Genomic DNA, 18,189 nt, shown 5'->3' with positions numbered 1-18,189 from the left:
TGAAAGGTGTGGCATTATATGGGGTTCATTATGATGTGCACATAGCAGGGGTCCTAAAATTACTGGGGCTGGAACTACTAATACCAGTCTGTGGTAATTGAACCCATGCAAGATGGATTTACTAGTGCACATCCCCAGAGTAGCGAATATTCATGAGCACTGCGGATAACTAGGTTATTACAAATTGTAGGGACTTCCCAGTTACCACCTGTTTAAAGCAGGAGATAACAGGGAGCGAGGGGAACCAATTAAGTCATGGGGTGGGGAATAAAGTGGGTGTCAGGGTTCAGAGAAGGTTCTAGGGGTGCTGGGGGAGCATTCCATTCTCTCTGTGGTGTTGCTAGAGACAGGGTGAGGTTGAGGGCTGTGCCTCAGCACTATGGGTGTGCCCCGGACCCACATGGAGTTTTATCAGGGGCATTTCCACCCAATAGTCCTGCACCACGTAATGCCAGGTGTGGAAACAGCAGGTCACATGGAATCAGCCTGATCAGTATGCTGCTGGAGAAAGTGCTACAGCTGACTCATAATCAGAACCTATGTCAACCCTTCTTCTGGGCTCTGAAGCTGCTCTTTTCTGTTCGCAAGGAGTATGTAGTTCCCATTTTCACAGAACATGACCACAAAACAAGGCCAGAGCAGAAAACAAGGACTTTCCCACTATTCTTCTATCATCTAATGGTACTGATTTGACAATGGAAGATTGTTCACGAAATCTGCCAAAACGTATATTTCGTGTTTAGGAAGATCACCTGGGTAACATTCTTGATGCTACCAGAAAGGTGAAGTACAGTTATTCAGTAGTCCACATGAAACCATGATCCGGTCTTAAGTGAGCTGTAACTGCAAATACATGAAGGTAGGTGTGTAATACTGCCATCAGCCTGGGTTTCTTAGGAAAAGGATTTGTCTTTATGGTCACCTTTTTCCTCAAGCAGGTGTGCTGCTTTACCAGTTTGCTGCCTATTTTCTGAATCTTCTAGATATTGTTGATGAGCCACAGGAGACAGTTTATGGCATGGGGTGAAGATTTAGTGGGGTATATTAATATAGCAATAGCTCATTCAACACCGTGATGGTAGGCCCCAATGATTCAGAGGTCCTAAGTAGATCACTGCAATGAAGCCTGTTTTAACCACAGAAGACAGGATGACTCAATAGTCTAAGGGGTCCACGTACATTAGAATAGCAATGGTTTCAATGCCCAATGGCAAGCTATAATGTGAGGGGCAAGAACTGAAATGAAAACAGAGCCATGCTGTCCTGCAGGATGGCTGCATGCACATTTCTCCAGTACAAACAAAGTTAGTGAACATAAAAACGCATTGCAAAAAGGTGATAATCTAAAGGGATACAGTTAACTTGACAAAACAAAGAAAAGAACTGTAAGACTCAGATTAAGTGGAGACAAAGGAATCTCAAATACAGGTTAACCAAACATTTTCCCCAATTTGAAAGTGATCTATGATTTAGCAACCCACCCCCATTGCCTTCTTTTGCAAGAGACAAATCTGCATTTTACTGTTGCTCCACTGAAATTCTTAGCTCCGTTCTGAACATAACGATCTTTTCCCAGAAAAGTATATGCACTTGCTGTTCCGTCAACCCTATAACGTTCAAATTATACATTAGCAATTTGCTCCCCCCCCCCCTTCTGCAAAACTCTTGCCACATAAAGGTATCTTATTTCCCCATTCAACCTTTCAAAAACCTGTGATTTGCCCAACCTTCTCCCACTACCAAAGGACTTGGAATATCTTGCATCTTTTCCACAAAGTGTTGGCATTCCTTGGTTTCATCACAACAACTGTACAAGTTTTTGGGTCATCTCAGATCCTAGAGTTACCAAAATCACCATGCATACCTTTGCTTAGCTAGCTCTCTCTCCCGCTGACTCAGCTCCTCCTTTTCCCGCTCCAGGTTCTCCCTCAGATCTTCAGTCTGACGTACATAACGCTGGGCAGCTCGCTCGTCCGACTGCAAGAGCTCCGCTTCATGTAAGGCCTTCAGCTTTTTGATCTCTTGTTTATGTTTGGCTATTAGCTTCTGGATTTCAGGCTCCAATCCTGGAGAGAGAAAGGTATTGGAATGCTGAATGCAAAAGAAATAGTGGTAAAAGGCTGTTGATTAAGTGCTCAAAGAACCATCTTCTCCCAAATAAAAATTATGCTTCTCAGTTGACTTTTTTTTTTAGTTTGTTGAAAACTGAGAGACAACCGCAAGTCAACCCTAAAATATAGAATTAAGAAAAAAAAGAAATTAGCACACGCAATAATAACAATTTGTTTGCTTTTACCATTGCTTTTTGGCACACATTTATTTTCATGCAGTACAAATACACAAATTATAATTTTTCGTTGAAGCGGGAGGTCGAAAGGGATTAAGAGTATGAAAAACATTTATCTGGGGCCGGTACTCAGGATCCATCCCTCACTGACATGGGCGTAGAGTAGCCCTGCCCTCCAGATTGATTTAGCTCGCCTGTTTCATAACTCCATCGCCTCTAGACCCTGGCTGCTCTGGCTCCCCCGGCTACAGTAGATGCGGCAGCAGGTCTTAAGCAACTCCAGTTTCCTTTCCTTGGCTTATGTTGTCCTCATTTTGTAGTACCCTATGTCCCCAGTTGAGTTCGAACTGCACTATATTTGGTCTGTTTACATGCCACCCGCTGGTGAGACTCGTCAGCACTGATTCGCCCTGCCTAGGGGTATTGATCCATGACTTTATGTGATTGCCGTGAACTACTCGCCTGTTTCTCCTTTTGCTATTAGGTACTGCACATTATGCTATTGGCAATCACTTTTCTTTTACTTCCTTTATGCTGCATGAGCACTGCTCTGATTGTATGTTTTAAAAATGTGCAAAAAGGTTAATAGAAAAGATTTAAACAAAAAAGAGTATGGAAAACATAAAAAGGAGACAAAACTAAATCTAGGCAACCCATCAGTAAATAGGAAGGAAAGGCATGCTAGAGGACAGGGTGTTTTTTATTGGTGCCCTCCCACTCCCCATAATACAAAAAGGAAAACAAATATTGAACTGGAGCACTCTAGAATCAATTTTCCAAAAATGATAAACTTTATTTTTCAACTTCAGTCTTGTCATACAGGTAGGAAAACATATTTAAAATATAAAAAGATATTACATTTCTCTAATGAACACAGTAATAGCCAATAGTAATAGCAATAGTAAGCAGACTCAACTACTGCACTCCCACTGCAGAGCCAGACAGGACTGCAGCAGCGTACTATGCAGTGTGGGGGTGATATCAAACTTGCTGCATACATGTGTTTAGTCTATGTGGGTTGACGATAGGATACTGCTGTTAAAAGCGGCAATTTTGCCACTTAGGAGACGTCTTATTTGGAGCACAGACAGGAGCTCCATCAATGGTCCAGGTTCCCTTCTGTACCAGTCATTAGCACCAAATACAGGTAGGAAATGTGGGCCAAGAGAAAGCCAGCCATTGCTACCTGCACCTCTCCTTGCCCTTGTCACAGCAACAGGCACATTATCCTTCAAGATCAATCTGTCTTACCCCTCAGAACAACCTCCACCTACTTGATGGACCTTCAATGGGTCGAGGATGAAGAAGGTTCTCCTCAGGTCACCATAGCAACATCGATCAATGTCTTTGAAAATACACAAATCTTTATTGGGTTTATATCTAGAACAGTTGTCTAGGATCGATAAATCTTTATTGTGATACCAAGTTCATATTTCCATGACACTACTGACTTCCCAAGCAAACCTGATTATATACTTTAGTAGTACAACGACAAACTCAACTACTGAAGTTTCTTCAATGCATGCAAGCAAACATCAAGAAGGCACAGCATGCTAAAAACGTTACATGAGAGCAAGGCCATTGAATCTCCCTGGACATACAGCGATGATCCTTAAATAGTTGGAACTCTGCAGTTAAAAAAATTGAGTAGATAATCAACCTTAAATATTAGCGAAACAAAGTTGGACTGAAAGCTATGTCAAATTTTTCAATGGCTACATGGGAGTTGGTGTACATTAAAGATCAAGTCTCAAAAGTATGAAAATACTCTGAAATACTTGCAATAGATGAATAACTAATATCATACCAACATACTGTGAGAAGCTGGCCTGGTATATGATGTACAACTTTGTGGTGGACACCTTGCACCAGTCCAGACAACCCTTATGGTGATTCAAGAGAAAGCTGTGGAGAGCAGCCTTCAGGCTTAGTTCAGAAGGAGTGTAAAGCAGCTTGTATTACCAGAATGCAATCTTATAGTATAGATTATGTGAAAAAGAACCACACAAAGTATTTATAAAATTATCTATTTATTAGATAATACTCTCTAACACATAGAACTTTCTCCTACCTGGAGATATATGCATAATTCACACAATACTCTGGAAAAGAAACACAGTAAATAACACAAAATACACAGTGGACCCAGGGGGGACCAAACCATATACTAAGAAAGTGGTATAAGAACTACGACTCGGGTAAAGACAATGTCAAGAGGACGTAGGAGTGCTGGGGACCCAAGGGGAGTAGATAGGGACCCCACAGAAAGCATGTGCAGTGTGGGAATACGACTTCGTGCTCTGTACAACTCTACGTTTGTCGTGGTTGGATTTTTAAAGATTAAGGACCCTTCCCAGTGGACCCTGAAGAAACCCTGTGGAAGACAAAAGGTTGGAGAGCCACACCACTCGTGGATACCCTAGTACCCACGTTACCTACACCAGGGAAGCCAGGTACATATGTGTGAAGTGGTGTTGGAAACAGGCGTCAAATCCAATGGAGGACTTCAGTTAAGTGCCGCTGCTGAAGAAGGAGAAAGCATCCGGTGGAATCCGAGGATGGATTCTAGATGAGAGGTTCCTGCAAGCAGAGGGGACAGAGTCTATGACCAGGAGACTTGGAAGAGGAATGCCTTCCAATGTTGGGTGTTGCAGGATGGAGGACGATGACCTTAACTCTGCAGCTGTGAGGACCAGGAAATGCTGAGGAGGACCAGGACCCATGCATGAGCTGTCCCACAAACGTTGTCGAGTGCCGAGGGTTCGGTGTCCGGTGGAAGCACCAACAAGCCTTTGCAAATGCAACCAATGCAGGAATCGAAGAAGGAGTAACGTCTGGACCAGCAAGGTTCAGGGGACTCACCAAAAACAGGGGAGTCAGGACAGGCCCTAAGCAATCGGGGGAGCCTAAAAGAAACTAGTGTGACCCTCAAGTGGACTCCACAGGCACTGGAGTCGTGAGAGGACCTCAAGCAGCTCACCAAAAGATGCAGGCCACGGTGCACAACGATGCGGTGTGGCTGAAGATTCTGGTCTCAGGACATGCTCGAGGTGGCGGCTACTTGGAGCCCAAAGAGCTTCTTGGAAGGAAGCCAACAAGCCTTTACAACTGCAAGTTGATGCAGTGCACAGGAATTCGGTTATTGCAACCCCCACAAGGGATACTGGCCTCAAACTTGGTGAGAGGGCATGACAGGCCTCGGGAGCTGTGGAAAGCCACCACCTGTGTTGCAGAACCTTACGGAGTCCGGAGGTGCTCAGGATCAGCAGACCGGCCGTCTTAGTTGCGGTGCTTGTGAATGCAGGGGAGTGACTCCTTCACTCCAAGGGACATTCCTTCAAGTGTCTTTGATGCTTCATAGGCCGTGGAAGGTTCCTGTATGATGCACAGGTACAGACGATGCAGCAGACTGGAAGGGAAACAAAGTCAGGCCCAAACTAAGTCCAGCGAAGTCCAGATGCCCAGACGGCAGAAGAAGTGGTGTCTGATCTGAATCTTGTCCCACGACGCATCTAGGGACCTACACCCAGGTAAGCCCTTAAGTACCCTAAGGAAAGACGTGGGAAGATTCAGGGGACCCTCCTAGGGGAGAGTCTGGACAGGGAGGAGGTTACTCCCTTGTCCAGTTTCGTACCAGAGCAGGAGCCAACGGCTCCTAGGACTAGTTTGAACTGGACTATGCACAGGGACACCCAATATGCCCCTAATGCAGACTGAGTGGCGCTGGAAAGCGCACCCACCCCACTCCAATAAATTAAATCCTGTCTGGGAGGTGGCCACACCTCCCTGTGACAGGATACCTATTGTTCTACCTTCCCCTGCTCTAGTTTGGATCAACAGCAGGGGGGCAGAATCGTGTCTCTGGTCGGCAGCAACCATTTTGTGCTGTCTGGGTCAAGAAGGCTGGTACCGGGAACACTGAGAGCTTAACGGAGGGCTCTTCCAGTGCTTGGAATCATACCTCCCACACTGATTATGGTGTGGGGGTATGATGCCAACATGTTTGATACCAAACATGATGGGATTCGTTGCAGCCGTTTTCGAGATGGTCATTGCGTAATTATGCGATGCCCCTCTATAAAGTATATGGCTGCTCCACAGACAACCCAAGAGAATGGACTCTGTAGGCTGCAGGGGTGTCCTGCTCATGCAGGTGCACCCTCTGACTTAGAACCACACATCCTGCCTTCAGGATTGCAAAGGCCAGCTACAGGGGTGACATAGGTTTTAAGAGCAGTGACTCTAGATATAGGGAACCTATATCTTTAGTAAGTAGTGCTAGCACCAGCTTACACAGGCTGCAATAGCAGGTATGTAGTGCTATTTTGAATGGTCTCTCATGGGTGGCATAATACATGCTTCAGTCCATGGGAGACTTCTAGGGTACCTGTGCCCTGGGTACCTTAGTACCATATACTAGGGACTTCTAAGGGTACGCCAGTAACCAATCTGGGATGTACCCAATTATTGAACACAACAATTTAATGGAGAAAGCAGAGAGACTGGGGTCCTGATTTGCAGAATCCCAGTCAGACTAGTCCAAAAACAGCTTCGCACCATGCTTTTTTATTGTGTTGATTTTTCAGTTTAAGTGACCATTGCAGTGCAGAGCAGTTATGTATTTTCTTAAAATCTTTGCTGACATACATCGGTAATTTGGAAACTGACAAGAAGCAGTCTGCCAACACATGGTCTTTACCTCGATTGAAAGCTTTATTTTAATTTCTCTGCTCCATTTTTAAAAATCTGAATGACAGTATCAGACAAATGTGCCATGCAATACAGAGATGCCCAGTCCAAATATGTATTCTTTTAATGGTTCGGCATCAGCCAGTTATGATCTGCTGATAAGATGTTTTGGCTTGTTTTAATAGTGATCGATGTCAAAATGGATGCAAGAGGCAGTAAAGACATCCTGGGTATATCAGAAAAAGAGGATTACATGAGCTTTAGGAAGATTGTGAAGACATGCCTGTTTTAGACTAGTTATCTCTTTTCCATTTAAACTATGGGATAGTGGGCTAGCCATTTAGTGCTTCGATATCATGAGCAGGCTAGTGCGTTCTACAAATAAACTATGCAGGATATGGTCACCTGTTCCTCATTTGATACTGGTGCTTAATTCCCAAAACATTATGGCACTTGTAATGTTTCATGTTCTTAGTGAAATACTGTTAAAGTGGGGTTCATGAGCACGGAGCTGCATAGTCCTTGTGAAATCATCAAATAAAGTTCACCTTATTTTTGCAATCTAATGCTGCGGAGTACATGCTGGTAATTATTTCCAAAGCTCATTTATTGTGTTTTGGAAATCAGAGAAGAGTATTTATACCTTTGTAGGGTGAGGGTGACAGTGTGCGTAATCAATTTCGGTTTTATAACTAGCCAGGAAATAAAGTTTACATTTAAAGGACTCAGACAACACCATTATATTTAAATACAGTGGGTCCTAATAGCATATATGGTTTCTTTGGCACTGTTGCTAGCCTTCCCACTTTGTTCTTGTGGTACTCAATTGCCTCAGTGTAATACTTTGCAATGAGGGAATTGCGAAGCAACATGAGATGGCTTTAATGACAGCCAACACAATAAACAAGCATTTACAATGCAATGGTCTCGGCATTGGTAAAGTTAGAGCTATTGGCATTGCTCATGACATTATTTTTGTTTATGTTTTTGTTTTTAAAACATTTAAAGAAACGGCATTGTCATGAGCAATGCCAATAGCTCTAACTTTAACAATGCCGAGACCGTTGCATTGTAAATGCTTGTTGTGCCCTGGCACAGGGGACCGTTTCTTTCTGGGCTGCAGTGACAGCACATCGATGTGAGCTGCTCACTTCTTACTAGAGGAGAAGTTACGGCAGGACGTCATGCCAGGTGAGGTCCTAGGGGAGGGAAATCCTTTAAAGAGTCATTTTCTCTCTGGATTTTTCCCTTCTCTTTTTGAAACTCAGGAGCAGCAGCGTTGCCGTGGTGTCACCAGAGCTTTAAGTGGAAGCTTTTTCAATATTCTATACAAGCCATGCTACTTATTTATCTCATGCAACTAACAAAAGCCAATAGTCCTGCCTTGTTGTAGGTATGATGCTACGTGTTGTTTCATATCTGGATGCAACGACAGAAACAGCAAAATACAAGTTGGGGGGCACACTATGCGAAACACAGACTTTTAGCTTGTGTTTTAAGCCACGCCCTTAATTACATTAGCCACACCCCTTTGAGAGACCCCTCCCCCTTTTTCATCCCACGTAAAGCCCCGAGTATACCTGTGAGGGCGAGCTGAGAGTTCCCTGTAGGAAAGGAGAACGTTAATGAGCGTGAGCATATCCTGTAGGTCCGGAGTACTTTAAAGAGTGTGAGCATATCCTGTAGGAAAGGACAAACTGCATGTGCTGCCGCTGCGTACAGGATACGGAGCGTGGGCCGTAAATATGTTGTGGGAGAAACCACAACGAGCTGACATGGGAAACATCACTTTGTTAAATCTGCGCATATAAACAGCGCGAGGACGTTATAAACAAAGAGGGGAGAATGTGGCGTAACGGCCAGAGCTACCACAGTTGGAACCGGATTCGATGCTCTGCAACATCCTGCGTTTTTGGGCAGATCACTTCATCTACCTTTGCCTACCAATAAAACAACTTGCCCTTGTGTAATCTAACTGTTGCTAATTTAAAGCGCTTCAATAACTTTAGGTCGAGTTCGCGCTATAAAAAGAGCAAGCATAAATAAACACAGACAATCAGCAACACACTCACACGCTTGTAAACCTGGCACACGCTTTGAGTGAAAGGACACACCCAGGGCTCTGTGCCACGCCCACAGGCGTGTGACTGATTTGTCAAACACACAAGAACCAATGGAGCACAGGAGGAGCCAGGCCCAGTCACAAACATAATAAACTGAAGTGACACGCCCCCAGCCGAGAAAACACAAGCACACCTACGCCTCACAATATACAAGATTCAGAACTCAGAGGCGCCTACAGGGCTGCAGACAGAAATCACACCCGGGATCTCCGACACCCCAACAGGATAGGCCCACGCAGATCTACAGGGGGCGCCCACAAACAGACACGGATGCTTAGAGAGGCGCACAAAGACCGCTCGCTGCCAGAGAGGTGTGACGCGCCCACCTATGTGTGTGTACAAGCGAATGCACAATCTAAGCAAGAACAGCCATGCACAATACCAGCTGCTCTAATGGGGTCATTCGAGGACAGGCGCAGGGTGAGCAGGCGCCACGGACCCGCCGCTCACGGATGACCCAGATCCAACGGTATTATTGGTTGTATGTGCCCGCCCCCTCTTTGGAGACCTGGCTCACCAGCCCAGCCGGGTCTAGAAGGTTCTCGGCAATATTTGTATTTCCCGCCCACCTGTCGCGCTGCCCCTGGCACCCTCGGATCTCCGCCCTTTCCAGAAAGCTCGAGTTGTTGCATGTCAACAATAAACACACGGTTCAGGGCTGCCAGCCCGACCAACGCTTCGCCCCTGGACAACTTCACATCTATATGTATGCATCAACAGGCCACAGCGTGGCGTCGTTGCACGAGCCCTCACTGAAGCGGACCCTCGGCGCGGGGAGCAGATTCTGCGTCACTGCGTGTGGCCCGCAGTGCCGCACTTTTATCCACCTCGGAAGGATGAAAGGCTGCGCTGCGACTGGAATCTATGTCCACAAGCTCGACGAGTGGGCACCCTACTGCACTAAGACACCAGGCTGACGTGAGCAGACATAGGCACCCAGACCCTTCTTAAAATGCATGTATTTATTATAAGAAGGAAGGCAACCATTCTTTAAGCCCTTAAAATGTCAGCGAATTAATATAGTACAATACGCCAGAGCCGTTGAAAATATCGCAGGGCTGGGGCAGAGTCAGTGTAATGGGCAGGTCCCAGTTTCCTATGTTAGTGTGGTAGCTCAGCGGGTTAACGCGGCTCCTTCTCGTAACTGCATAAGGTCGCATGTTCACACCCTGTTTTAGATTGGTCTTACTACTGCAGTACACGAGGGACTATACTAGTTAGCCCCCGCATTAGAAAAATGTTACCGCAAACCGAGTATCCTACCAACATTTAAAGGTAGCGTCGTCCAATGACTGCAGCTTCAAAGAGCCTAGAAACGATGTTATTTAAAGTGTTTGGCCATATAGCATCCCGTACACACAGATAGCACAGTGAGCTGCACACATTTCATGAGATCAGTGAGTTGCTGAAGAACTCTGAACTTGCTGCACCGGACTGGGAATAAATAACCCGCAAACAGGTAAATAAATCCAGCCACAGCAGTTCACTGTGCCTAACACCCCAGACAATGAATACTCCGATGCAGAGCTATGCGGGGCCGGGGTATAAACTCTCATTAGCTATCTCGGTTGGTTAATGCCCTTGCCACGGCTGCCTGCCTCTACGCAGCGACAGGTTCTGCGGTACTTTGCGCTCTTATTCCCCACAAGTCACTTACCTCGGAGAGGCCGGTCTCCAGCGGGAGGTGCACGCTGGGGGTCCGGGCATAGGGGAAGACGCTGCCCGAAAAGCCAGGGAGGAGGTCGGTGTCAAAGAGCCCCTCGCCGAAGCGCTGGTCGAAAAGGCGGCTGGGAAAGAGGGGGAACGGGAACCAGGGGCGCCTCATCCAGGGGTGGCTGATGGTGATGTCCATGGCGTCTGGTGCGAGGGTCACGGAGGTATTCCGGTATCAGAGCGGGAGCTTCTCTAGCGCTGCCTGCAGTCCTTGTCCGCCAGGCGCCTCCGCTCTTCCATATATACCCGCGCCGCGGCGCCCTGGAAGGAGCCAGAAGTTTACAGAAGAGGACCGATGCCAGCGGAGGGCAGATCATTCCAGGCGTGGAGCCCCGGGCTAATCCGTCACCAGGGAGAAGAGGTGGGCGGGGACAGGAGGGCCACCAGGAGAGGGGGGAAGAGAAGCAGCGACAGAGGGAACGAGGGAGAAGCAGCGAGAGAAGGGAAAGAGGGAGAAGCAGCGAGAGAGGGAACGAGGAGATCAGGTGAGGGAGCAACGCCGGGACACCACCGCCTTTCTCCGAGGCACAGCAGAAAATGCCTCGGAGAAACGCCACGTCCTCCCTGAGACTTCTCGCAAAAAACACGCCCCCCGATCCGAAAAGGACGGGGCTTCAACGGAGTGACTGGACCTCTTCTCCAGTGGCTGGCCAGCATTTTAGAGGCCAGCCAATGGAGAACAGGAGAGAAGAGGAGCGGGTGCAAGCCCCTCTTCTCAAAGTCATTAAATCTCGGAGCGAGACTGCGCAAGCGCAGCCTTCGCAGCCGAGACCTAAAAACCGGTGGAGGGGGCATGGGAGAGGGTGGAGAGGGGACCAGCGGGAAGCAAAGAGGGGAAGAGAGGGCCAGTGGGAAGCACGCAGGGGGAGCGTGCGGTGGGGGGATGGGGTTAATGATAAAAATACACACTAACCTGGTGCTGCTGTCTGCCTTGCGCTCGTGTGCTGCAGTTCCTGGAGTCCCTGGGAGAGCATCAGACTGCTGTCAAATGCCCGCGCTGCTCTCATATGAGAGCAGTGCGGGGATTGGCCTGAGGGGACCATCTTCTCAGCCCGAGTCAGAGTCTGTGGGGTCTCTCCAGCCCGGAATTTAAGTGGACAAGCGTATTTGGCCGGCCTGAGACTGCCGGTCAAACACACATGCACACTTAAAAGTGCACTCCCTCCTCCCATGCCCCGACCCGCCCCTCTCTGCACAAGCTGGCTCAAGCCAGCAAATGAAATATAAAACGATACTAATATAACGTTTCGTTTTTCACTTACAGGTTCTGAGCCAGTGGGGCGACGGTTCTACACCTTTGCGGAGGAGCGGCCCGGGAGGATGGCTCAGAAAAAAAATCAATATACTACTTGAAAGTTGAAGCTTCAAAACAGCACACAACAAGCATCAATACTCCTCAGAAGCTGCTATGGCATTCTATCCCAGAGGTCCTTACAAGCAAACTTACCTAACTGTTGTACCGGAGGCACCTAAAGAACCATTTCTTCAGACACAAACTCAAAATTCCGAGACACCATTTATTTCCAACCTTTGCCATCCTGCTGCAGTTATGCACTAGTATAGCTACTTTCGCACAAGCTGTTTCATTATTTGTTTACTCACCTTCAACCAAAGGCCTTTGTATACAGAAAAGTTCAAATATATCTATATGAAATTACACAATACACCTCAGGAAAGCCATTTTGGTTTTGGCAGAAAAAAGCCAACTTTCTAAAAGTGGTATTTTCGAAATAGTAACTTAAAATCTGACTTTACCATCAAATAGGATTTAAAATTACAACTCAAATGAGTGGAGGAAGCATTTTTCCATCTGTTCCCAACGTAAAGTAATGACTTATTAAGTGTAATAAGGTACCCCAGTGTTAGCCTATGGGAACGATAGTCTTCCTACAGTTAACAAGCATTTGCAATGCAATAGGTCTCCCATTTACGCGAGTTTGAGCTATTGACTTTGCAAATTACAATGCCTTTTATTTTTGTTTTCGTTTTTAAAACATAAATAAAAGGCATTGTCATTTACAATGCCAATAGCTTAAACTCGCGTAAATGCGATACATATTGCATTGCAAATGCTTGTTTATTTTTCTTTCTGCTTTTTGAGCCAAAGTGCATTCCTGTGTTTTGTTTTGTTAGGGCGATGAACTTTGGCAAACCCTACTTTTATGTCTTGGTCTTTTCTTTGCAAAATCTGGTCACCCTATATTTAAGCAACGACCTAGATAGCTCCCAGCCTGCCCCACAGTAAAGTGAGGCAATGGCGGCTGCGGAGAACGGTTACCCGGGGGCACTGCCATCTAAGGGGCTAGTCCACGAGTGGGCAGGCGCCCCCTCTCCCAGACTGGTGTCGGTAACCCGTAGGTCGCAGAGTCGAAGCAAGGGAGACAGGCCAAACTCAGTCCAGAGGTGTGGCTGGGGTGCAAGCGGAATGCACCCCCATTCCCACAAACCACTATAACTGGTGCAGAGTGGGCCACTCCCAGTCATGGCACCACTGCACCTACTGCACCGTTGCCTTTGTCACACCTTAGAGCTACGTATAGTAAGTGTCTCAAGGCTAGACTCGAGTGGCAGAGACAGTGTGTGTGCAGAGGGCATTGTTGGAACGGGAGAGGGCGGGGAGAGTCAACATCTGGAAGGGAATGTGTTACAGATGCAAGTACGCAGAGGTATTAATAGAGCACTGTAAGGGAAGTGGGGAGGGGGCGGGAGGGAGACTGGCGAGTCTGGGGGAGCTCCATGCAATGTAAAGCCGGACTGGGGGGTGCAGAGGGGGGTGGCTGGGACAGAACACGCGGGATAGGCTATCAGTCCAGTGGAAGGGCAGCTCTCTCGGCTTGGGGTGCTTTGGGCATGCACTGGGGCCATCTGACCCCTTGGAGAAGTACCAGCATGGCTGCCTGACATGAGGCTGCACCGCCCCAGCCCTACCGGCCAGTGTGCCGCTCATGGTCCTCACGCTACAACGACGCATCGACAGGGCACACCGACCTTTGCTTTATTAGACCTCAAACTGCATTTCCCAGAAGGCCTTTTGGGCCGCGCACTGGAGCTCGTGTTCTGATATCCTGTGCTACGGGTAACACCGCCCTGTGAAGGACGGAGCTTCCTGTCTGCCACGTGTTCTTTGCATATCCCTATTGCATGTAAAGGGTTCGCCGTCCTATGTAGAGGGGCCCTGAAGCGCTATATATCAAGAATCTTAATACAAAAACAAACACACAAAGTCATTCATGTTCGACCCCGCACACAGCTGGCACTACTCTTGCATGTTTTTATTTTGGTTTTCAAACTCTTCTTTGCTCTTATCTCCTCGCGCTCTGTGCTGCGTGTTTGTGGTCCGTTTCTAGGGCCCTGAACCCTGCCCGTGGCCCTCCAGTCCTAAACACAAACAGATGTTTGCCTTCTCGGAGTACATTTCTTTGATTTTTGTTATGATTAATGCGTGCGATGCTGGAAAAGATTGTTTTCCATGAATATCGGGAAACAAAAGCAAGCCAGCGAGTGCTGCGTGCGCGTGCCACAGCGAGACATCTGGTTTCAATTATCGCGCCCGTGTCTGGGCACAATAATTGAAACCACATGGCGGCCGTGCGGGTAACCGACACCAATAGGCCATGGTTGGAGCAATGCACCCGCCTTTGGCCAATTGCGTGCTGCCTTTGTTAAAAAGACGACCACAAAGGCCAATAGCGTGGGACGCAAGGAAAAGCACACGCTCATGCGTGTGTGATTCCTAGGTCAGTTTTGAAACCCCCTACAAGAGGTCTCTCTCTGCGCGAGTAGTGCTGCCCACTGCAACGCTAGGCGCGAGACCTAAAAACAACTTTAGGGATTTTTCGCTATCAGGACATGCAAAACTTAAAACACACTTGTCCTACTTTTTAAATACCATGCACCCTGTCCTATGAACCTTTACAGCGTACCATCGAGGGGGGACTTAAAGGTATTAAAAAGGAAGATTTAGGCCCGGCAAAAGTTTTGTCGAAAACTGCACTACAGGCTGAAGGGGCAGACTGGAGGCATGTTATACAGTGCTACTTTAGAGGGTGGCACAATGAGTGCTGCAGCTCATTAGTAGCACTTATTTACAGGCCCTGTGTACAAATAGTACTATATACTAGGACGTATAAGTAAATTAAAGAATCCAATCAAGTGAAGGCCAATTTTATAATGCTTTCAAAGGAGAGCGCAAGCACTTTAGCACTGGCAGCAAGTGCACAGACTCCAGACAAAAGGGGGTTTAGCAGAGGATGGCAACCATCTAGGGTGACCCTGCAGAACGGGTCAGGTCTAACAATATAAATTCATACATTCACAAAATTCAAGACCTGGAGAGAAGGAAAAAGAAGGAACATATTCACACACAGTCACCATGCACAAAGTGGAAGCAGAGAAAGGAAAGGCAGGCAATGGAAAGTCAATCTAGTTCCTTCTAGGGTACTCAGCCCCAGCCCTTGTTGCAGCTTAGTCATGTAATTCACCCCCATGTTCAGACTTAAGCAAAGTCTCTTGAGAAACCCCACTACCTGTCTCATCATTTCAGGGTCTTTATCACTCAAAAAGCACACAGTCATATCCTTGTAGGATCAAATTCCAGAGACCTTCATAGGTTTCAGAAGATACGTCTGTCTTAGGTACTTATGAGCAGGACAGGTTAAGAACAAGAGAGTGATGGTGCAGGCTATTCCAAAATCACATTCACAGATTGTTGCTTGTTTCATCTGTCATTTGGTAAGGTTATCCAAGATCTCCAAACAATTCAATCTGGTCACGGGAAAGACATACCTGGTGAAGACCTTTATAGATTATGTATTGCTTTTTCAAGTTCTAATTTCCTCTTCCACTGCAAGTTTTCAAATAATGTATTGTGCAAATGTGTTCTCATTTAGAATGGAAGCTAAATTCCTAGGATAACTTTATCCTTTAAATGTAATTTTTTTTACCTGCTGGGTTTTATTTGCATCAAGTATATGTCAGTAAGCATGTTTCCTTGAAAGCAGGATGCTTTCTGAATATATCTAACACAGGCAACCTGTGCTCTCATACTCGTTGGGACATATCCACAATCATCCTCCAGAATTGCACAACAGCTGTATTGAATTCACTTCAGTTACTTTTTTCGGATAAAACATATCCATAAAAGAGTGGTTCGCACTGTAATACATAAAATACACAAATTCATATTGATCATAAAACTGTTGTATAAATCAAATACAATAAAAATGTTATTTATACAGAGCACAGTGTTTCGTGTACGAACAGCAGTTTTCAAAAAGGCATCCACACAAAATACTAATTCATCATCTTCCAAGTTCAAGTGAGTCCTATATGCATCTCCAAAATGGTCAAGTACGTGCCTTTTAAACAAGCATTTGCAATGCAATCGGTCTCGCCTTTGGGACCTTATAAGTATTTAGCCATGCAGCACATTATACTGGGCAGTGCAAAATACACTGTTATTTAACATGGAATTCTTCCCAAAGTTGGGGTTTGCCTAAAGCAACATATGTAAGGGGAGAATGAAGAATAGAAAAAGGTATTGTTTTTTTTCACCTGTTCAAAATGTTGAGGATCACCGGTGATGGAATGTATCAGATAGGACAAGCTGAGAGTGTGCGTGAGAGTGCTTTAGCGAGAGTGTGTGTCTGTGAAGTTGAAACTGTGTGAGAGAAGGGAGGGGTGTCTGAAAGCATGTGCAAGCGAAATGTGTGTGTTAGTATAAATTGGGTGCATGCGTTTGATAGAAAATGTGTGCACGAGAATGTGTTCGCTAGAGAAGTTAAGAAGCATTGTATTTACGTCCCTTTAAAAGCCCAGTTTGCTCTAACAGAGGCCTGAAGGTTTCTGAAATGTGACAGCCCGTTTTTCTGATATTCCACACCTATGGTTAGCAGCCCCCACTATAAATCTAGGAGACCCTAAATAAATCCTCTAAGAATTTTCCGATATAAAGTTGGCACGTTATAGGAAGAGATCGATTGCAGTGGCACGGGAGGGGGCCGAGGACTCTGTTGTAAAGAAATTGAATTCTTTGAAGAACAAGGTCAAGAAATCAGGTGAATGGCGCAGCACCAGACTGCAATTAACAGACTGAGGCCAGAAGTCCAGATTTCATTAAATAAAGGTGGCTGTGAGACAAATGGACCCTCCGGAGAGCGCGGATGAATGCAGCACACAGATGCGTAAAGAACACTATGGGTACAGGGCAGGCCGAACACCCCCCTACAGGATGTGCACATTCATAACACTACCGTGACTCCCGCGCCACAATATACCTCTAAAGCCCGGAAGCCACTGCGTTTAATAACTGCTAACCCTTATGAAGTGGAGACACCTTGCATTTTAGCTGATGTCAGCGGAGGGCTTCTGCTGTCTCAAAAAGCGCCTTCCTTATTGATATGCACTTACCCTGACTTCTAGTGCGAAAGTTTTTCAGCACCCACGCTAATGTGCTGCATAGCTAGATACATATACTGGGATATAGCCGCAACAGTGCCAGACATAAGCACACTCATCTGCAAGCACGCATACAACATATAAAAGCATTTTAACCTACATCAGCAGCCAGATAGGGCCATATTCCAGCTAACTGTACTCAATGTTTTTTATTACACAAATAGTTAATAGTAACATATTATTCACTACTAGTGTAATAAAAGAAAAATCTGTCTGAAAACAAGGAAAGTGGTGCCCCAACCAACCTCCATAAGGCCCAGCTGCTGCTGTGCTCCTAGCACTGACTTTGCCACCGCTGAGGTCAGGGGTCGCAAAGGCAGTGTTTGGGGTTGCAAAGGGCAAGCCAGGGGTAACAAAGGGCAAACCAGGGGTTGCAGCTACGTCCCTTAAGTGACATCCATGCGTGCATTAAGGCCCATGAAACTCATGCTATATCCCTGGATCTTATCAACAGCGTGTATCCCAGGAGGCCAGTTAGGTAGTGACAGTTCGATGTGGGATAGCTAACACATTAACAGGAAGAGCTGAGCCCGAGCCAAGCTAAGAGGCTGGCTTGGCTCTCACAGCCTGATTACGATCCGAGCTATGGAAATACTTGGCATATTAATCATGCAACAAACAAAGTACAACATATAAGGTGTATTCAAAACCGTATAAAGTGTATGTGAGGATCGGTATGGTGGGGGGAGTGGTTCGCCTAGTATATCAACACAGGGACCCACTGATGAGGTAATGAATCGGATTTTTATTAGCTCAATAAGCGTCCTTCTGTTAAGATTCTGTATGCGGTCTGTTGCTCCAGGGGTCAATGTCCGGTTTGGGTTCCTCTGTAGGGATCGTCTCTCCGTCCGGTTCTGCCATAGGGACCGTCTCCGCCTCCTCCGTCCGTGACCCAGGGAAGAGATACAGAGGGATACAAAG

At 46.4% G+C, this 18,189-nt stretch overlaps 1 protein-coding gene across 1 annotated transcript in view; it reads right to left on the bottom strand.

Annotated features, from left to right (window-relative positions):
* CEP131 (centrosomal protein 131) overlaps window positions 1-18,189 on the bottom strand; it is a 467,091-nt gene that overhangs the window by 124,318 nt on the left and 324,584 nt on the right. The window contains exon 19 of the mRNA XM_085617399.1: window positions 1,865-2,066. Coding sequence (XP_085473525.1) covers window positions 1,865-2,066 — 202 coding nt within the window. The remainder of the gene's footprint in view (window positions 1-1,864; window positions 2,067-18,189) is intronic.

This window comes from Triturus cristatus, chromosome 7 (assembly GCF_964204655.1).
Source record: "Triturus cristatus chromosome 7, aTriCri1.1, whole genome shotgun sequence".
Taxonomy (NCBI): domain Eukaryota; kingdom Metazoa; phylum Chordata; class Amphibia; order Caudata; family Salamandridae; genus Triturus; species Triturus cristatus.
The sequence above is the reverse complement of the archived record's forward strand: the minus strand, read 5'-3'. Positions and strand labels throughout refer to the sequence as shown.